The sequence below is a fragment of the Heliconius melpomene genome, chromosome 17 (genome assembly GCF_056956725.1).
Source record: "Heliconius melpomene rosina isolate 202511_hmr_F chromosome 17, ASM5695672v1, whole genome shotgun sequence".
Lineage (NCBI taxonomy): Eukaryota > Metazoa > Arthropoda > Insecta > Lepidoptera > Nymphalidae > Heliconius > Heliconius melpomene.
This window is the reverse complement of record NC_140405.1, coordinates 13,942,162-13,964,843: the sequence shown is the minus strand read 5'-3', so window position 1 is coordinate 13,964,843 and position 22,682 is coordinate 13,942,162. Positions and strand designations below refer to the sequence as shown.

Sequence of the window (22,682 nt, the reverse complement as noted above, 5' to 3'; positions counted from 1 at the left end):
TAAATTGAAGTGTCAAATAATCTACTATGCAGGTTAAAGCTGGAAATAATGCTGAAAAAAGGCTATCTAGGGGTAGTCGGGCAGCACAATGGTTGTGAGTTCCCTTCCTACTTCATCATCATCATCATCATCATCAACAGCTCTTTTGTCCACTGTTGGACATAGGCCTTGCCCAATTCTCGCCACCACACTCGATCCTCAGCTTTTCGTACCCATCCGCTTTCCGCCAATCTCTTTATGTCGTCGGCCCATCTGACAGGGGGTCGTCCCACCGGTCGTTTTATACGGGGTCTCCCTACTTGAGAGAGTACATTTCATAATTGAAGAAATGAAATCTTCGCTCTGGGAATACAAAGCGCGGCATTAAGTTACGTTGCTTTGTCAAAAATTATAGAGTAGAATATCCTAACACTAGGTTCTCTCTCTATGTACACGCACTAGCCTTGACTTGTAACTGTCCGAATGTTCAAGAATTCGAACCAGTAGTTCCTGTGATTAGCGCGTCCAACCAAACTGACTTTTCAGTTTTATAACATTAATATGTTATCTATATGTAACATAATTAAAAATATTCTTTATATTATGAAGGTTCTGTGCACATTGGAGCTACTCTATATCGATTTAGTAGTCAATAACGCACTTTCAGGAGTATTTTAGCATTTTTATTGGAAAACTTTTGATATATAAATAATTAATTTTTGTTATTTAACACTTTAGAATTTCAAGCTAGTAAAAGTCCTTGGGGGCGTTTGTACAAAAATCTATAATGTCGAACGCCGTCGACCGTGGGTTGTGCGTCGGTTGTGGGTTCGGTTACCATTTGGTGTAATTCACTATTTTCATTTTCTCGCTCTGGTAACAATATAAGGCGCATCTAAGGAACCTAAACCTTAATCTAACCTAACTTGTTAAGACACTTAATTTTCCACCTTCAATTTTTTTTAATATTGCTTGTTTAGTGGTAGAACTGGGAAATGAAAATATTTCATGCCCATCTGCAATAAAAGAAGTTCATTCATGGGAATCGATTCCACGAATGAAGCGTTAACAGTCGACTGTGCCACTGCGCTGCTACGGCTATATATTCTTTAAATCCAAGTCCCGAAACTTATTTTTTTATGAAATTTACTATATTAACCGAAGTCACATTCATCCAGTAAAACATACACCCGACTACTATACATAAAGGGGTAAAATGATACCACAAAATAAATATTTAAACCGTGTTTCCCATAAGCAAACTTTATTTCATATATAAGGGGTGGAATTTTTCATTGGAAGTCACTTTCTTGGGAGATCTCATCACGGTAGCATCTAAGATCGAAGATGTTTAAAATAACCGCCATTTTATCACTCATGTTGATTGGTAAGTATATTTTTTAATTCTTTTTAGTTCCACGTTGTATCTTGCACCTAGCAGGATAGGCAGAAGGACCCTGGGAACTTAGTGTTAAGACACTCCGTCCCCATTAGTACACTTTCCCTTTCTGCCGAATTCTGGAGGCTGTTCATGTTAAGTGTCGGAACTCAACGCTGCGCTTTGTCTTGCTATCATAGCGAGAAAGTTATTCGTCCCAATGTGAAACAAATCTTCACTTAGATAACTTTGCTATGCGTGAAAGTGGAATAAATTTATTAGCTTCACGCTGAACCCCGCATTCATGCAGATGGAACCTAATGCAAAGTCACTTCCATTTCCCCAGCCGCCTAATTCATCAAGACATGGCAGAACTCCCTTTTTGTCTTGCCACCAGTGTGAAGTGAAAATAATTGATACCCCCGAATGGGAAACGAACGTACAACCGTCCCGACAAAACTCAAAGTCCAAGATATTTATTTAGTTATATATATATTATTATATTTTATTAGCGACTTGGTCGCAGGCAGATTCTAGGCGGTACAAAAGAGAAGCTACTTCCTCTCGCGACTACGACACAGGTATCGAACATATGGAGTTAGAAATAGAAAGAACAGAGGGTTACTCAAGCTGTGCTTACAGAGTATTAATAGTTACAATATTACTAAACAATTTGTTGAACGTGCTAATCTCGGGAACTACTAGTTCGAATTGCTGAATTCTTATTGTGTCCGATAGTCCATTTATCGAGGAAAGCTGCGGTCAGAGATATCTCTCGCATCTAGAGCGTGCCATACGTCATTACACAACACTTAGCTATTTCCAATTTGACAACGGGCGCGAAGCCGCTATATAAAAATACTTTCCAGAGGGAACTTAGACCAGGTTCCCATTACAAAATTCCCCCGTGGCTTACATGGTTTAATGACAATGTGACACGAAATTTTCATATTAACTTTACAAAAATAAAGTGTTCAAAGGAATGGAAGCTTGAGTAACCCCAGTAAGGAGCACGATTACTAAAATAAATGCATGCCAGCATGATTTAGAAATAGTGTCGAATTTTGGAATTAGCTGAATTTATATACCTACCTATATACCGTTCCGTTACTTACTGACATACAACGGAAGACAAATTACTGGCCTGGCTAGATCTTTTTAAGGCAATGGAAACAAGGTTGCGGACGATTCCTGAAGGCATACAGAAAATCTATATTTTTTAAAATTGTGCATAACAAATACAAACTTTTAAAACTACACACCCGGGATAAAAAGTTAAACTTTAAATGCGACCTACTTTTAACAGTTATATTATAATGAAAATTGGCAGTTAACAGCTTAACTCGATGATAGCCCAGCGGCTATCATCGAGCTGGTCTCATGGTGGGGCTAGGATGTGAATGGTGGAAATATTTCGAGGTTGCTAGAAACCCATAAGGCTCATATAATGTATAGCTCATTCTACAGCAATTGTAGTAGTGAGGGCAGAAAAGCGTATTTTTCTTAAACTAATAGTATGAAGTGACGTCTTCATCATGTCCCTAATTTTTTAGTTTTCTATAGTGTTAGAAAGAGACAGCATGCTTTACTATGTGAATACACACATATCACATAGTGATGGGTAGTTTTTTCTATAATTAGGATTTCAATATAAATGTTTTTATGTTTTTTTTGCAAAGTAGTATGTGTATAATTTTGTTTTATTGAATACTAGCTTTAATAAAAGTGACCTAACTCAAAATTACTGTCATTTTTAGTTTTGTCTAACAAACTAACTTTAAGCGGGAAACGGAGTGTTTTAACCACAAGGTTCCCTCTACCTACCCTGCCATATGCGGGATACAGCGTGAAGCTAAAATAAGCTATAAAATCTTGTGAATTTCTTATTCAATCTTTTCTAAAACTTTCATGAAGAATCAGTAAATTGACTGAAAATATCGTGATTGTCAAGATATTTTCATGTACTCTAATATATAAATATTTCTAAAATTTCTCCTATATTAAAATGATATTTATTTTAGTAAGTATTGTATAAAACTTCTTTTATCATTTTTACATTACTTTTTATGGATTTCGAACTTTAAAAGTTTATTAACTCCCTTAACTTATAGTTCCATGAAAAAAATGGGAAACAAATATCCCTTAAAATTCTAAGTTTAAAGTAAACAAATACTTAACCAGGAATAGATAAAGTTAATTTGTTCGCGTCAGAAGTAGGACCGAGAGGTATCAAAGCGAAATCTCAAAATACTTTGCTAAAATAACTCACAGCCTGTCTAGAACTATCATCAATTAATTTCTAGAACGTCCTTTGAAGGCGGCATTAGTAGATACATATCAAATTTAGTGACGCTAGGGAAAAGAGGCTGGGCAGTAGAGGTTAATGCATACTTACAAGGGTTACTTATAACTATACTTGTGACGTAAGACCCAGGCACTGCTCTGAGCTCCTTACCCTGGGAACCTATAGAGTGCTAAACAGTTTGTTTTAATTCAGGCAGCACATTATGGGCAGCAAGTCTTTCCTGCGACTCTTGTGGCAGCGAATGTGCTTCAGCTTGTGGAACTCGCCACTTCAGGTCATGTTGCTTCAATTATTTGAGGAAGAAACGTGGACCAGACAATTTTAAGGTAATCTATATTTATTTGGACTTATTGGGCTTGATCGATGCATAAATATGCAATGTAACGTAAACGAGAAGGTTATTTCATAACACTTGAGAAAATTATTATATTTTAAGTTATTTTCATTTAACAAAAATTGTCTCAAAAACAGAGTGTTTTAGGTTCTCTCTGTGTACCATGCTATGCTGTAAAAGTGTTGTTGTTTTTAGTGTCGAAAAACTAGAATCAGTTGAAATTTAGTTATAATTATGTATATAGAATTTCGTTTTACCACCACGACACAAAAAAAAATGACCGTCGTAGAAAGAGTAGAAGAAGAATAGGATAAGGATAAAAGGATAACATTTCTTGGCTATTATCTTTCAGATCCTGTCTCATAGCATGCACAACTTTAAGCCGGACTATATGGGAAAGAAACCCCCTACATTTGTTCAGGACGAACCTTGGAACAGTATGCCAGATGATTTCAGCCTTTATCCTTATGAAGAGACCTTTGAAAACAGATTACAAACTATGTACGAATAAATAAGGAACAATAACATGATGTACTGTATATATAAATGTGTAGAAAAGAAAATCATAATAAATAGAAAAATTTATTTTTTGTTATATATTGTATAAATATCATCTGTTTTCGTAATGGAGATATAGTTATTTGAAGCTACTGAACTAATTTTCATTAAATCTACATATACAATATTATTATTGTGAGTGGTAAAGCATCATTAGCTGAGAGGAGGGTTTCCGGCGGAGGGAAACATTGTAACGCTAGTGCGATTTCTTTTAGTCTTCTTAAATATCTTATATAAGTATAAGAACATGTTCGTGGAGAAGAGGAGAGGAGAGTGTCTTGAGTAGTCTTTCCTACCTTGTTATTTGTGGGATGCATCGTGATTACACGTTTCAATTTCCTTAAGTTACTTTTATAGACAATAAAATTTGTTCAGTGGTTCAATCAAACTGCAAATTATTAAGAAATAAATTGCAATTTAATAAAAATCCTCCAATTTTGTATCTAAGGCTGGATTGATATAAAATTTTAGGATTTTTTCCTATACCTATTTACGATATACTTGTACTAAAGCAATTAACTTTGAAAAAAAGGTTGAAACTAGGTCACTTCAACATAGAAATAAAAATATAGTTTATTATAAACATCGATGTATTAAATAAAGATATAAAATAATATAACATTTTATTTGTCTTTTCCACTCATTCCATTTGTGTGTCTTGTATCGATTTTTTGTAAAATCTATGCTAACGATACCAAAAAGGTTTGTAGGCAACTCTAATCTCAGGAACTACTGATTTGAATAAAAAATACTTGTGTTAAATAGTCTATGATATGTTGATGTCTATTACTCGTTTCTCCTTCGTTTGGGCAAACCACAGGTGTAATTTAGGCATACAATAGAATATGATATTTATATAGCATACACCATATCAAGTTTTGGTTAGTTATCGAGAGGAACTTAGACGGTGAAGGTCATCATCATTTAAACCTGCGCTTAGCTTAAAAGAATTAAGATTTTGTAAAATGATATAATATTACAGAAACTAAAATACTAAACCTCACATATTTTACTTTATTGCAAATTTAATACAAACACAATAATAAAATCTACTAACATTTTGTTTCTACCATTTTTTTTAATATATATTTTCGTTCTTTTCTATGAATATTGAACTCCTTCGACCTCCCCCTCTACGCGCAACACTTACACGTGATCTCTCGACAAGAATCGAACCAAATACTCCGCGATGAAGTCCTCGTGAAATCTTTCAAAAATCTTAGCATTTCAAGTATTTATTTGAGTGTAGGTACTTGAAATATAAGGGCAAAATATTCATTCATTACGATAAGACAAGAGGTTGACAGCTTTAAGAAAACGTTTAGTTGTAAAACTTAGGGAAATAATTATTTTCTTTATTATTTAGGCTAGGTTAATAAGTACCTAAATACGAGATAACCTCTTAGGTTAGATTAATAAGTAAATAAAAAATTAAATTTCTTTAAAACGTTTTGTGGGTGTTTACGTGTGTTTTGACATCTTTTTATTAGATAACTATCTAAGAGTTTGAATTTGACCCACTTGTAATAATTGTATTATCACGAAACTTTATACTTATACGTTGCTTTTGTGACAATAATATTATGGTATCATCGAGCTGGTCTGGTGATGAAGCCAGGACCTGAATAGTGGAACTCCTCAAGGTCACTCGAGTTCAGGCTCATATAATTGTACAACAACTTGTACAATACCGAAAAGCTTGTTTTTTTAAATTATTTTTAAGCGACTTATATATTATATATTTTTTTTAATTTTTATGTTCTGTTCTGTTCTTTTTATTATGGCGTTCCGAGCGTGCCAGTTGAGCACAAAATCACTTCGCCAGAATATTTTTATGTGTATATAATATAGCTGACGCACCGGGAATTAATAACAACTAAAGCTATCTAAAAGGTTATCAGTTTTTATAAAAGTAAACGCCGCAGTAATATATGTGTCTTTTATGTACACCTCATTACAGATCTACACTGTGAGTGGAACGTACCTTTTGTCCGAACTATTAAAATAGTATCCATGAAATCGTTACTAAATTAATTAATTTTCTTCTATGTTTACTTAAAAAAACATGTATATATTTAAAATATTTTTGTTGTTTATTTGTATTGAAAGTGCTTTTTGTGTGCGATACACTGAAATTGGTAAGTATTGATTATTATCTTTCTTTCTGTCCCTTGGAACTCTTACGTGAGGAGACTTGCTCGACACGTAGAGCACTGTAAAGCATCAGCCGGGATTCATAGAGATGGATCTCAGAGGGGTATCGACAGGTAATTGGCCAAATATGGTCACCCGTTAATGCATAGAATGTGGAAATCTAAATTAGGACTATGAAACGATATTTGGATGGACTGGATCTAACTCACATTTGTGCCTCTGCGCCATGACTGGCCTCAAGTTTTAAATTATTATGTTAATAAAAGAACAGCGTAGGCATGATCTTAAACACGGTGTTTGTGGATTCTATCTCCACTCGAGGCAAAAATATAGATGCATAAATATAAAGCCTGGCGAGTTCTACCATTCAGGTGGAGATTTGAGAACGGAGTATTTTGGATACATAGTCCTCTTTGCGTGATACAAGGTGAAGCTGACACATAAATCTCAAATAAACAATGAACTAGCTACTCACACGCGGTTTCGGTTTCCTATTCTTATGTAGAAGCTATATAATTGTAAAGTTTCATCGTAATCCATTCCGTAGTGTAGTGTGTGAAAGTGGACAAAACATCGATCCTCACAAATTTTTGACATTTATAAAATTTGTTAGATTATTAACACATAAACGTTTGTTTCTCAGAACATTATGAAAGAAGATTCAATAAATTTCATGCAATTTTATTCAATCCATAAAATAATGTCCTACGCACATCGACTAAGTGTAAATGTGGCTAGGAAGGAATCCGTGTCATTTTCCTGCCTTGGTAACAAGACAAAAGCGCGATCTTGTCTTCTTGTTAGGGCTTCTTGCTCTTTAATTTTATTACGTATTTTTTTCCAGGTGAACTTTGTGAGAAAACCACAACTTCGAATATATCATATGTGGGAACTTGTCAAAAGTTGTATGACTGCCCATTCGGTATTAATATTGTTCGAAATTTTGAGTATCCACCGGTAATATATAATATATTTATATGTTTTTGTATAATATATATTTCTTACATAGCAGCGTTGGGTTCCGCAGCACACAACAGTTGAATTGTGTGTTTAACACAATGCCTTGAAAACTGGAGGCATTGCGTGTTGAGTTATCAACACCAGAGCGAAGAAATGAAAATATTAAACATTTTATTTACTCCAGTGAGAATCAAACCACGCGTGTGCGCCTACGCCACGTCTTGCCTCAACGTATTAGTACAACATAGTAGTTATATTTATACAAAATAGTAGTTACTAAGGTGGTCGTATACGCTCATTCCAGACGTCAGCGTCACACTCACTCCTAGCTAGCTAGCTATACTAGCCAGTGACTTTAGACACATCATACACTGTAATTGAGGCTAGACTGCTAGCTAGATTGGCGCAGGGACACAAGAGCGCAGCGTAGAGTTCCGCCACTCAACACGCAACGCCACCAGAATTCGGCGGAAAGTGGGAAATAGAAGTGTTTCCTTCTGCCTACCTTACCTTGTGCGGGATACAGCGTGAGCCATCGCGGTGCAGAGGACAGTGTCTGCCACAGCCACTGGCTACCATCTTTTAGCTGTATTCTTTTCCAGCCATGCTTCTTTCAAGATAAAGTTCCTGTAATCTGCTGTCCTAATGATCCTTCAAATATTTTAACCGGACCAGACGAAATAGTGAGAATGTTCAGGACAAGTCGTATACTGAAGACGGATAAAATGGTATTTAACTCACTTTTACTAGACTTTACTAGTTGTAATAATTATTATTTTAATTGCAAATAAAAAAAATTGTTTATTTACTAAAAAAAATATTCTTATGTAAGCGTATTTGTGTAAAAAAGGGTAGATATATTTAATAAAGCGTAGCTTGTATTTAATAAATGAATATTATTTTGTGAGTGCAGATTTGTAAGTATGAGGATACGGAACCATTTCTTTGCTGTGGAAATCCTCCACAAAAGCCAGCAGACCGTGAACCAGAAGGTTGCCCCAAGTTACCGAGGCCGGAGCTCGACACTCCTGTACGGCATCCCGCTTGGGAGAGTAAGTTAAGAATTTTTGTTTATTATAAAATTTTTCAATTTAAATTTATGAGTGGTGGGACCCAACGCTGCGAAGTAGCAAAATATCATATTAATATTTAAATTTAAGGCCGATGTAGCACGATAGCACAGTGTTTGACTGTAAAAAAACGGTTGTCGGATCGGAATCGACCTCACTAAAGGAAATGGAAAATGTTTATTTCCTCGCTCTGGTAACAAGACAACGAGTGACTTTGATCTCCGGCCAATATCTTGAAAATTGTAAGGAAATTGGGCAACAGACTGTCTTAACCTAGTGGAGGTTCCACTGGCCTACTATCTTGCTATACATAGGATACAGCGCGAACTTGTAAGAAATATACGTGTATTTTTCCAGAATGCCTCAGTTACCAGCAATATTTCAACGTTTGTGTTGCGATAGATGATAGCAATACAAAATTTATTAGAAATGACACGGGCAGTCATCTCGGAAAGAAATCGCAGCCGAGGATCATAGCTGGTATATCGGCAGAACCTGGGCAGTATCCACATATGGTAATATTTTCTTTTTACCAATGCTTTTTGATAATTATAATTATATTTCATATATTTTTATATTCCAGTTCAAATGAGACAATGTCTTGATACTAAGTTCTTTCTGCCTTACTTTGAGTAGGCATTCGAGTATGACTCACCGGCCTCGACTCTCCGACGTGCTTGGTCGGCTCCTATGGTAGTTGTGGTCCATGAGTAATAAAGTTACTTTATGAAAATAAAATTATTAAAAAACAAATGCATGTAAATCTTGCGTGGAAAGGTATCTACGTCTCAAAAATAGTTTAAATTTGATTTGTTTGTGTAACCAAAACATTTTTTTATAGGATAGCCTCAATAACTTAAGGTTTTCAATCAGGTTAGGTTTAAGGCTTATAAAAAATTAATTAGATACCATCGGACATAAACCAACTAGAGAAAACAAAAGACCCGCGAAACAAACTTTCTTAACCATTTAATTAATTAGAAAAAAGAAATGTATGGCTAATATCTCAAACAATATAAGGTAAAAATAGTTGGTAAAATGACCAGCTCTGTCGGCAAGTTCAGCTTGTCTTTTATTATAAGTACAGTAGGTTAAAAAATTAAAAAGCTTAAATTCGGTTTTCGTTTTTGCTGAAGACCTTGTTTCGTTCGGACACTACTTTTTATATGATAAAATTTAAAACATTTTTTCTTATTATATTTAATATTATTTCTTTCAGGCTCTTATAGGTAGCACAGACTCGGCAGATCCAGATATTGATATTAAATGGATTGGAGGAGGTTCCCTGATAAGTGATAAATTTATACTGACAGCTGCTCACGTTGTTATACCAACGAGAGAGTATGTATTTTCTTAAAAATATTATGTTATATTTTCTTTTGACACAAACGTGCAATTGTAAACGTGACAGGAATTAAATCTATAATTATAATAAATTTGTAGAAGAGCCGTATCTGTACATTGAAAAAAATAAAAAAAGGATAACTAACAGAATGATTTTTAGTCTGTCTGTTTATCTGTTTGTCTGTAGTACGAAACGATAAACTTAGAGTGCTACTTATTTACTTTTTAAGCAATTGTAATCGATTCAAATGTTATATGCATTTAAAGTTTTCAAGAAGTTTATATTTGAGAATTGTAGAAACAGATATATGCAACGCTAAGTAACAAACAGGCATAAACCTACGGAGGTGGTAACGAGTCTTGATAACGTAACATATTTGTTAAATATTAATTATGTGGGAAAGGAATATTAATAATTTTAACAATTTAGAACATCGTTTACGACTAATATGATTATATGTTAAGTGATTGTGAGAAGAAATAGTAAAGATCTTTGATATTTAGCCCTAATGATCAAGGCCCAAGCTTACTCAGCCTCCTGAAAAAACCTTCACTAACTTGAGCTGTCCACAAACGAGGGGGCGTTTGATACTTTGTATTTCATGCAGTATAGCTACTATTGTATTAATGTTTTACACAAAAATACTTGCTTTAGTCCATTTGTATTTAAATAATATTTTCACTTCAATTGTTACTTAAGCTTTATCTTTTTACAGAGGTCTAGCGCGCTACGCATTATTGGGTGTTCTGAACAAACAGAATATAAAGGATGGCTTGTTGTGCAACATTATTAAGCGATATGGGCACCCCCGTTATGATCACAAAGGAGATATTAAAGAGAATGATATTGCTCTCGTAGAGCTGTTTGAAAGGTACATATCTAAATATATCAGCCAAACTTCCACACCTTTTTACCGACTTTTTCTAGCTTTCCCCAATAAATTACCTACAAAAACAAATAGAGTGTAGTGTTTTATGCCTAATGTCTAATGTCTGGCATCTGACATGCAACTCTAGTTTGCAGGAAAAACTACTATTAATAAAGAGCTCTATATTTATTTATATTTTAGGATTCAATTCAATGAATTCATACGCCCAGCGTGCTTACCAGTTCCGGAAAGGAAGATTAAACCGGAGCAGTATACGGTCGCGGGATGGGGCGAGACTGAGGGCTCGGGAAGTACACAAGTGCTCCTTTATGTAACTTGTTTTTTTTATATTTACACTTTATACGACATACACTCGTAAAAGCATTGATTCTGGATTTCCGCATTGATTGAGGAGTGATTCCGGGCTTAGAATAGGATCACTCTGGTATTGATGATGTCTTTGCCGGGGTCACTGTGTTCGTAAGGGAAGAGTTTCCGTCGTCTTGTGCAATATGAAGGTTGGGATAACCTGTCGGTTATCTGGCTTCACGTTGACTCCGGTCATGTCTGATTCTACGCATGCTTGTACAGGCCCCTAAGTGGTAATGCAGAAACAGATCAGCTCATAGAGTTCACACACCACCGCCCACGCGGGGAAGTCTTTATTTGACCTTGTTATGGCGGATAGATTGTTCCACTGTTGAGTATTTGGTTGAATCCCGGATGTGGACTATTTGTGGTGGTGTTATGGCAGTTTTGCCAATCAAACGTGGCAGTTGTAAAACACCAGTAACTCGTCGCGTCTGGCACTACATGTCAGTAGATTGGGATGCATGCACCTTATCTCTGGGGGGGCCGTATTGCTTGTTTTTTTTAAGGAAACCCTTTTACGAGCGGGTTATGTGGGACTTATGGACCGGCACATGCAGATCGACTCACTTTGAGGTGCTCCCGGCGCAACTCCCACAACTGGGACTCCCATACAGTGCCTCTATCCTTGCTGTAGCCGATGTGGTTCTGCAGAGCATGGAACTTTACATTCCTAGCTCTGTACTGCCAATCGGTGGCAAGTCACATTCATAATTTGATAAGTCTTGCAATCTTACTGCCTTTGGCAGGCATGGCAAGGATCAAATTCAAATTCAAAGTATTCTTTTTTATAAACACTTTTGAATCGTCGAATTAACATATAAACAAAAAAGCCACCTCCGATTCGGAAGGCAGTTCTGCTGAGAAGAGAATACGGGCTGGAATACGGGCGTGGAAGTTAGTCTGAATACTGAATAAAGAAAAAATGGACAGATCTTATATTATTACAGACTATATGTTTTTAATGTTAGTTTCATGTTCAACTTTTGTTCCATTCGGCATTTTCAGACAAACGTACGTGATGAGTTTGCTAAATGCAGACGAGTTTATCAGAACTTGTACAATTCTGATATAATGATCTGTACTGGAGGCGTCAATATGAAGAACGGCGACGCGTGTAAGGTAAAATTTATGAAATTGAAAAATGATTTAAAAATTTATTCATTTTCTTTATTTATTTAATGGTTTTTATTTTCTTTATTAATTTACTGATTAAAAAGGTCCAATTACCTACCTATGAATTTTAGTAATTTTTTCAACTACTAAATCGGTTTAAATGTAACTTACACTGTCCCTAAGTTAAATATCCTACATTGAAATCGAAAATGGATCATTTTTACGACTGGCCTCAATGTATCATGTTTCCGTTCCCACTTTTCGTGCTTTGTATTGTTACCAGAACCAGGAAATGAGAATAATTTATTAATTCGAGTGGAAATCGAACCTACCACCGCCCATTTACAGTCGGACGGTATGTTTAGCATATTACGAGTACTTCTATTATTCCTAATATTGATTTATTTATTTCTAGGGTGACAGCGGAGGTCCTTTGATGGCGTCATTCACAAATCTGAATCATTCATATTCTATAGAAGGGATTATTTCTTTCGGAGCGGGTTGCGGAAAAGGGGCGGGTGTTTATACGAAAGTATCGAAATATATGAATTTTATAATGAACATTGTGTGGAAAAACGAATGGTTGGCGTACAAAGAGAAAATGATGGAATATAATATTGAAGTTTAGGAAACTTATTTAATATACCTACGTATTAACTATTCAATAAATAAAAGTTTCGACCATTTGCAAAAAAATGAAAACTGTAACAATTTGAGTATTAATTGTCTATTCCTTCTCCCTCCTCAAATCCCCCCAAAATCCTCATCAATTATGTAGAGCCCAGGCTCTTTTATGTTAATTAGACTGGTGACTGATGTACAATATAGTGTAACGCGTGTAGCATTTCATTTAGCACGTTTGATGTTAACTATGCTAAAGTACCATTATCTTCATATATATTTGTGTTTTCCTTGTGTAGAGTCTTAAGTTCCTTTTCATTTTAAAAAATAATTATTCTTACGGAAAATATAATGGAAACTAGTTCTGAGATCCCACTGTCAATGTCACCCGAAGAATCAAAGTTACCCAGATTGACTGTAATATTTGGAGTTGAATTAAATAAATGTTATTTGTGAAATAAACAAAAACAAAAGATCGAAGAAAAAATTGATTACCTCCTTTATTTAAATATTGATCTCTTATTTCTAATTGTTTAACAAATGTAGCTCTTTGATTGTGAGATTAAAGATTTATGTATATCTAAATAAAAATGACAAAAAAACACATACACGATTGCATATGTAATTTAGAACTTATACATATAAAAATCATATTCTACAAATAAAAATAGAGAAAATATATACAAAAATGTCACCCCCTAGACTAGAATTTAAAATTAATTTTAATTAATAGAAATAGCGCATTTTTTCCTTTATTAATCGCGCTATCGTTAGTCTGTGATAATGACTTTCGCGCGCAAATATCTACTATACTATAGTACGTATAATTATGTTAAATTGTTTTTTTTTGTAGAAACGCTACGAGATGTCTATTATGACTGACTGCTACTTGAAAAAGTTTTTTTTCACTTTTATAGCCATGCAGAATGTTTGTAAGTCATATTATATATGTATATCTTTGAACTGGAAATCTTTTCATACTTTTTCATTAAAATGGCTAAAAAATATTTAAAAAAAACCCTTTCTAATGTGTAGTTCATGCAAAGGTATTTAATTATACAGCCAGTCCGTTTATTGGTAGTCCATTGGTCTGCGTCTTGAGATCTCATCTCTCAATAGCCCCCATAGCTTGGCGTCAGAAAGGACTTGCCGGGACAGGTCGTCGATTGAAGAGTCCATGTCAACTAGTGGTACAGCATCTTCATCTATGAACTTGAAAACAAAAAATGAATTATAAATAAATTTTCTTTCGCTTGCAGCTTTACCTGCGTGGTAAATGGAAATAACTAAGGGCTTTTTAGTTTCATACTGTTCAAAGAGCAGAGAAACGCAGATGGGACCTGGGAATAAAGTGTTAAGGTACTCCGTTCCTACACTGCACTTGGATTCTCCACTGTCTGCCAAACTCTGGCGGTGTTGTGTGGAGGGTAACAAGCGCTTCTCTTTGCCGTAACGTTAATCATAATTTCAATAATTTCCCAAGTAGTCTATATTTTGTAAATATGTCATTTATCTATTTAGTTGTTTTATAGGCCGTTGTACCGCAGTGGCACTGGTGTTGGTGACAGTGGTTGTGGGTTTGATTCTCGCTCGTGGGAATCAATTATCCTCATTTCTTGGCTGTATCTTATTAGAAAATGCGGCGTTGAGTTTAGCCACTTAACATGCAAGAGATCGAATTAAATTTAAATGCTATTTACCTGTCTTTGTCTAAACAGCTCTTGAGCTGGCATACCAGGGTTTCCCTGAGAACGTTTGCGACCGCATCCTGAAATATAATTTAAAAAATTATAAGCTGATCATGAGGCCAGTCATCGCGCAGCGGTGACGTGCGACTGTAAACGTTGTGGTTGAACAGTTTGTGGGTTCGATTCCAACTCGAGGAAATAACATCATTAATATTTTCCTTGTAATTGTTATCTGGTAAAATACAGAACGAATAGGAAGGGCCCTAACACCAGGTTTTCTTACCTGCCGTATGTGGGAAAAAGGAGGAATTATTTCTTAGTGTACTAATCAAAAATTAAGTATACCAGTAAACGCATTGCAGAAAGGTCTCTTCTTTGGTGTCAGAATGACATCTTCAGTCAGTCGAGGATCGTAAGATCTTGGAATCTGAAAAAAGTTATTTAAAATGTAAACAAAGTAAACAAAATATTAATATAAAGATATATGAAAAAATCGGACTATATAATAAAAACCGGTTAAGTGCGAGTCGGACTCTCAGCAGCCCACCCGAGTTAGTTAACTTAGAAAATATAAGTTTGTAATTTTTTTTTATGTGAAATATCGATTAGATTTCAGTTTTTTGAATTTGAATTTATAAGGGCTTCATTTTTACCTTTTGAGGTACGGAGCCCTGAACTGCTCAATACCCAAGAATTTTCTTAAAAGTAAAACGTAAACATTAGTTAATGTTATAAAAGCAAAAATGTAAGCACAAGTTTTTATTTCTTACATTTTTTTTTATTAAACAGAGAGATTAGAATAGAGAGAGTAGATTATTTTATCCAATATTTAGGATAGAAATACCTAGAATTTATAACTCTTAAATATGATTCTTAAACACGAGAACTTTAAGCCATTTTAAAACATAAACACTCCACACAGCGTGGCCACCGACATATGGGTTTTAACCTTGCCTATACATTTTAGTCTCACATCAACAAAATTAAATTAAAATAAGTCTATCAGTTTAGGAGTTATGATACATAGACACGTCAAACTTATAACATCTCGATGTTTTCGTTAGGGAGTAAAAATTTACTTACAGAGGCTCCATAGCAGCATTGCAGGATCGAAATGGTAAAAATAAGTAGCAGCGTAACTCGAACCACCATCGTGAGAGCTAGTTAAGGTGACGTCAAAAATCTGAAAAAGATATTAATATCAAGATATTTTTTTTTCATTTCACCTAGAATAAATAAAAAGGAAATAAGTATATATTAAAAAAATTTACTAAATATCGATACAATACTTCAATGTTATTTCAAAATGCTTTACAACATTCGACGCTTACAACGAGTAGGTGCATGCGATAGAAGTGGATTCGATTTCCGCTGTATTGAAAAATTCTGTTTCAAAAATTCGGAAAATGAAGAAGTAATTGACTTGATTAGAAACTACGTTGTTTCTGTTTACCCTATTATTTAAATCAGTGTGAAGCTGACAAAAAATAGAGGGTTCTGTACGAAATTCAGGATTGTGATTGGGGGTAACCTTATAGGTTTTGATGATGCCGCGAATAAAGTTAACAAACTTTTCACTACTATTGCATACAGTATATACAGTTAGTATCCGTCGTCGTCGTCTACAACAAAACAACAGTATTGCAACATCATAAAAGTTTTAAATCAGAAAACCAAAGGTCAATCGCAAAGTTATAAACATCAAAACACAAAATGCATCAAACGACACCCGCTGAGCTCTGCTGGAGATCACTTATTGAAGTGGAGAAATCTTAGTGTATGCTTCTATACTAATATTATAAAGCTAGCTTCTATACTAAGTACGAGTGGAAATCGAACCCACAAACGTCCCGTTTACAGACGCTGTGCCGCTGCGCCACTACGGCCTTTAATTTAATTTCCTTGCCCAAAAACAAGCTACTATTGTTACTAAATGTTAAAATTGAATTGAAGTTCGGAACGAAGGATATTGTAACTTCGAATTTCATTAAAAGTATCTTTAAGAGTCAACAACTAAACTAAATTGTTGAAGGGAACTAACTTCTAATAATATTTGTATTCCAGATAAATTCTGTTGTATTTTTTTAGCTTCACGCTGAATCCCGCATATTGCAGGTTAGGCAGAGGAAATATAGTGTTAAGACACTCCGGTCCCTACGCTCTGTCATTGATAAGCATTCGACGCATAGTGTCTTGTATGGCGGAACTTAATCGAGAGAGATTAAGTGAATACAGTTTATTAGTGAAATTAAAGGAATACAGTTCTCCGAATCGGAATAAAAACCTACAACCGTCGCGATTACATGGCGAGGCAAGATCTAAACTGTGTTTTTTATTTTCACTTATCCTTCTTTAATTTGGTAAGCAGAGAGAACCAAGACACTATGTTATCCACTTCCTGCCTATTATGAATAAAATACCGCTACTGACGGCTGACTATGACGGCGCGCTGCTATGTACTACTAGTTTTAATTATAATTTCGCAATTATTACATTTCGATTTTAATTGATTTATGTAATGGATTATATTAGAATATTTAAAACGTGGAGGTGTAGCCACGAGGAATAGCAGATGTCAGGGGTTGACAGCTATGGCGTGAGATGTTCGCCAACTAACCTATTGGTTCCTAATCTATTGTAATTTTGTTAATCTTGTGATATTTATTGTAAAATTTCTATGTAAACGAGTAATAAGACATTGTAGAATATAAGTGTGACTTTTGTTCAAACATCTCTGTTGCTACAACGCCCACAAATGAATAGTGACAGCCGAGACCGCTATGAGGCCCCTTCTGATGCTTCTACATATATATTTTTTGCGAGAGTGTTAAAAAAAATATGATTGTATTCAAGGCCATCTTCGCGCAGTGTTATAAGCTCAGACTGGAAAGACGGCTTTTGTGAATTTGATTCTTAATTGAGGAATAAAATATTGCATTATTTTCATTTCTTACTTCCTACAATTCGGTGGAAAATAGGGAACGGAAGTGTTTTTATGGGAAACATAGTGTTTTAACACTAGGTTCTTACGTTCCCTCTGCCTACTCCGCTATCTGCGGCATACAAAGTGAAGCTACAAAAGTCTTGAGAGTCAACTAAAATTACAAAATTTTAGTTAAGTTTTCAAAACTGCCACTGTCGAGTTGATATTTAACTTAAAGATTAAACGTAGGTGTAGGTTGCAAATTAACAAATTAAACTAGTGAGGGTATGTATAGAATATAAATTCAAAATGTATCTGCAGAATAGAACTAGCTATATAACTGAGAAGTGAAGTAAAATAATTTTCTTATTGTAATGATAATAGAATATTAAAACCGTTTAATAAAAGGACACCGATGTAAACCTTTTTATCACGCTTTTATTCAGATGAGCTGATCTGATGATGGAGCCAGGACCAGAATAATGGAACTCTTCAGAAGTTACAAGTAAACCATTCAAGTGTAGGCTCATGTAATTTATAGCTTTGAGGACATTCTTACACCATTTGGTGTAGAAAAGCGAAACTTTTGGTTTTTTTAAACAATAAATTTATTTTGTATTTAATCAATTACAACAGTACTTTCGCATCCAGGATATTCTTGATGTCACTAACCTACTTCCACGTCCACTAACATACCATCAACATAACTAGAGCATAAGTACCTAACTATTGTTAATACTATTATGAAATCCTTTCTAATTTGTATATGGTCAAATATTTTCCAAGCTCCGATTTGGTCCAACAAAATGTTTCAGGTCAGTTTCACCATATAAATATGGAGTTCACTCCTTAACATAAAACATTGTAGGATTAACCATGCGGATGGGTATCGCTGTGCAGGGTGTGGATCTCTTAACAGAGCCTGGGACTTGTAACGAGGGTGTAGGTTTCAGGAGTCTCATTAAATTCGAATTGAGCTCCTTTCCCTATAATATAGTATACTGTAACGCCACGCCCGAACTATTCAAGCAATAAAAGTCCCACGAAATTAGGAAATTATATTATGATATTGTTTATGATCGCAATTTTTGCTTATTACTTACTTTCTTATTGTTATTGCAGACTTATTATTATTATTTATTTTAGCTTCACGCTGTAACCCTCATATAGCAGGGTATGCAGAGGAGAACCTAGTGTTAAGACACTCCGTTCCCCATGAAACGCCCATTTTTTAGATATTAATTTCCTTATGGTAACGTGACAATTCAACGATAAAGAGCTTATCATGTTACCATAAGGAAATAAAAATAATTCATGTCCCTGTGCAGGATTCGCACCCAATATTTCGAAAATTGAATGTTACAAGAGGGAGGATAGGAAAATTATTAATTGCATTACATACCGATATGAAAACAATATTAGGGGCAGCAATATTTAAGAAATGCTGATTCATATTAACACGGTGTATTAATGTATAGAATAATGGAGCAATGTGGCCGGAATGTACTACTGGCTCCGCTAAAAATTCAAAGTTCCTTGTTCCTTGGATACAATCATATTTTATTTTCATCGACTCGCTCTAGTAACACAACAAAGCACGGGTCCTGTCTTCTTTATAGCCTATAGAATGACGCTAAAAAAGTTTGTAGCTCTATAATTTTCTCGTAATTAGCAAGATTCCCTGTCGATTTGAGACACCACGTACTTGGTGAGTGGTGGAACCTTACGCCATGGTTGTGGTGATTGTTATGTCTAATCATCACAACAACCCCACAACCATAAATATTGTCCTTCCAACCTCAAACAATTTAAAAATCTATCTTCATCAAATCTTCTAAGTAACAACACACGTCAAGATAATAAAACTGTTAATAAAATGTCTCGAGCAGCTTCCTTCTTAAACCTTTTTATTACTCCTAACTGTTTAAATTAAAACTTAAAAATTAAACTGAAATTAAACTTAAAACCTTAAAATATAGAGAAAAAATATTATGACATATAGGTTTCTCGGTAAACCACTGACCGTCCTCCTTGTCTTAACGCCGCGTTTTGTCTCGTTACCGTATTATATGCTATGTGGTGGAACTTAACTCCGGGATTTCGAATTGGAAACGACTAAAAATTACGCATGACTCATTTTAACTTCTAATTATCTGAGGTAATTTTTACCGTTGGTACAGTGTAGCTTCTTCGATAAACAGACTATCGAATACAAAAATATTTTTTTCAATTCGAACAAGTAGTTCCTGAGATTCGCTCGTCCTACCAAATAAATTATTTTTCTTATATTAAGGTACATATAATTGTATATGCAATTAAATGAATTATGGTTATAACTTGACATCTGTCCCTTATTTAACATTACAAAGGCTTGTATGAGGTAAATACTGACATGTTTGTGTCTAAATTTAACAGAACTTAAAAGGTTCTTAGAAATGGCAACTAAAATAAATTTGGTACTAATTTTGTTTAATATTAACATAAAAGTAGGTACTTTATTTAATCATTCTGGCATATTTCCTAATACCTATACGTTTGATTAAATATTATAGTTGTAGATTTGTATTTCACTTCAGGAAAAATTATACCTAGTGGGGTTGAGTTTCCCCACTCAACACGCAATATCTCAAATTCGGGCAGAAGTGGGAATCGGAGAGTCTTAACACCACTATGTTTCCTCTGTCTCTGACGTTAGTTATTCCATTTTCTGTTTAAATTCGAGACATTGCGTACTGAGTTGCGGAACTCAACGCCGCACTTCATCTACTAGGCAGGGAAATTTAAATTTTTTTTTTGGTATTAAAGCGGTAATGTAGCCCAAAAATTAACAAAGTTAAAGACAATACAATTCAATCTCTGAATTGCATTGTATCGATATATGCAGCATCTTTTTTTAATTCACGCTGTATCTCTCACATAGAAGAGTAGAGAGAGAGAGAACCTGGGAACCAAGTGTCCTCTCCACTCCGTTCCTAATCAAGACACCTCTGTTCTCCACTTTCCACCGAATTCAAGAAGCATTGCGTGCTGAGTGGCGAAACTAAACGCCGCGCTTTGCAGTATCTACTAAATAAATAGAGCCTTTAGATCTGCAATTCAATACGTACGGGTAACAAATGGGCAAAGGAATGTCTTTACGCTAGGTTCCTTTTCCCAACTTTGCTATTATTTAGATAAGGATTGAACTTGCAACCATTGCCTTTGTAGTCAGTCAGTCGTATTTTATTTAAATTTATAAAAAAATGACTTACCTCAGGCTGGAGCTGAACTCAGAATGCAGTCGACAGTAGAAGTCTCTCTATATATAAGGATCTTGGGCGGGCGGGGTCAAGTAAGTGACATGCGTGGAGTAGCCTACGTTATTAAACTTTTCGTTAACATTTTTTTAAACATATTAAATATGGGAGCATATTTAATAGAGTAGACAGAAAAACTATGTTAAGACTCACCGATCTTAACTTACTATAAATATTTAAAAATATATATATATTTTAGATTTTTGCAGCTAAATGTAAATCTATCGGCTGTAGCTAAATTGTCGATATAGCACGGTCAAGGAGAAGTAGGTTCAAATTCAGCTACATTCAAGCAGACTATTTACCAGCGACCTGCCAACCGACCGCCGACAGCTTCACCCGCTTATTTTTTGTTATAATATAGAAGAATTATACATATCTATCTCATATATATTTTTCGTATGTATAACCTATATTACTGTTAAGGTTCATCTATTCCGTTCAATAGTTTTTACGTGAAATGGTGTGCCCATTATTTTTTATTATTTTATTTTTATTTATTTATTGATCCACCAACATTTGTTTACATCAATACATACAAAAAAGAAACATAGTACATGGAACTAAGACTAAATGTAACAAACACTTACAGGTAGATACATCTTGCTATAATAGACCGAAAATAAACTCCTAAGCGTAGAAAACAACACAAAACAAAAAAGAAAATTAAAAAAAATGTTAAATTTAATATATTTTTAGCATGTTTGATTTTTGGTGTTCAATATTAATCGAATCTTGCTAGTTGAATCAGCATTAATGTCAAATAGGTCACTGTACTCGTTAACCAACTTGCAAAGTCTAGGAACAGGAGAGTTTGACCCAAACACTGTTTTCCGGGGTGGGGGATAAAGGAGGGTTATTATATTACGGGGAAACCTCGCTGGTACACGTATATTAAACTTATTGAGTAGCTGAGGGCAGTCAATTCCGTTGGTAAAAATTTTAGAGACAAAAAATATATCTAACCGCCTTCTACGTTCTTCTAAAGAAATCATTCGGAAGTGATTTAATTGCTGACAATAAGAAGGTAGTATCTTTTTTGAAATTCCGTTCGAGAATAATAGGTACCGTAAGAATCTTTTTTGTATTCGTTCTATTACTAGAGAATGGCTCGCAAAGTGAGGTCTCCATACTACTGAACAATATTCTAAGATGCTGCGAACAAGAGATGTGTACAGCAGTATCCGGACTCTGTTATCACGTAAACCTTTAATGTTCCTTAATACGAACCCGAGTAGTTTTGAGCCCCGGTTAACTATTTGTTCAATGTGAGGTACAAACGTTAATTTTTTATCAAATAATACACCCAGATCGCGGATTTGCTCAAGTTCTTTAATGTTATTTTGTGCAATACTATATTGAAATGAGATGACATTTCTTTTCCGAGAATACCGTACAAAAAAACACTTATTTGGATTGAGATCCATTTTATTGTGCCGACACCAATTGAGAAGTTCATCAAGATCTTTTTGAAGCATCATTGAATCTTGTACAGTGTCAATAACTTTACTCAATTTTAGGTCATCTGCGTACATAAAAGTTTTGGAAAATTTTATAGCATTAAGTATGTCGTTAACAAACATGGTGAACAAGATTGGACCCAGATGAGACCCCTGCGGAACACCTGACGTTGCTTTCCGAGAATTAGAGTGAAAGCCATTGACTACTACAGAGAATGTTCTGTTTTCTAAGTAAGACTTGATCCATTGTAAAAAAAT

At 34.7% G+C, this 22,682-nt stretch overlaps 3 protein-coding genes across 4 annotated transcripts; 2 read left to right on the top strand and 1 right to left on the bottom strand.

Annotated features, from left to right (window-relative positions):
• The first annotated feature begins 1,188 nt into the window (after positions 1-1,188).
• LOC146530467 (uncharacterized) lies at positions 1,189-5,131 on the top strand. Of its 2 annotated transcripts, XM_085200632.1 has the most exons (4): positions 1,189-1,366; positions 1,870-1,938; positions 3,855-3,988; positions 4,349-5,131. In XM_085200632.1, the coding sequence occupies exons 1-4, from the start codon at positions 1,327-1,329 to the stop codon at positions 4,505-4,507; spliced, it is 402 nt and encodes a 133-aa protein (XP_085056758.1). In that variant the 5' UTR covers positions 1,189-1,326; the 3' UTR covers positions 4,508-5,131. The 2 variants fall into 2 exon arrangements, with proteins under 2 accessions (XP_085056758.1, XP_085056759.1); XM_085200633.1 differs by lacking the exon at positions 1,870-1,938 and having other exon boundaries at positions 1,206-1,366; positions 4,349-5,129.
• Positions 5,132-6,509: 1,378 nt separating this feature from the next.
• LOC146530466 (venom protease-like) lies at positions 6,510-13,163 on the top strand. Its single transcript, XM_085201208.1, has 10 exons — positions 6,510-6,692; positions 7,553-7,665; positions 8,271-8,396; positions 8,582-8,720; positions 9,096-9,253; positions 9,958-10,079; positions 10,799-10,954; positions 11,153-11,282; positions 12,329-12,442; positions 12,852-13,163. The coding sequence occupies exons 1-10, from the start codon at positions 6,620-6,622 to the stop codon at positions 13,062-13,064; spliced, it is 1,344 nt and encodes a 447-aa protein (XP_085057334.1). The 5' UTR covers positions 6,510-6,619; the 3' UTR covers positions 13,065-13,163.
• A 514-nt stretch (positions 13,164-13,677) lies between these two features.
• LOC146530465 (cardioactive peptide-like) lies at positions 13,678-15,930 on the bottom strand. The gene is made up of 4 exons (XM_085200629.1): positions 15,829-15,930; positions 15,091-15,172; positions 14,758-14,825; positions 13,678-14,269 (listed from the first exon to the last, which is right to left on the bottom strand). The coding sequence occupies exons 1-4, from the start codon at positions 15,895-15,897 to the stop codon at positions 14,129-14,131; spliced, it is 360 nt and encodes a 119-aa protein (XP_085056755.1). The 5' UTR covers positions 15,898-15,930; the 3' UTR covers positions 13,678-14,128.
• Positions 15,931-22,682: the final 6,752 nt, after the last annotated feature.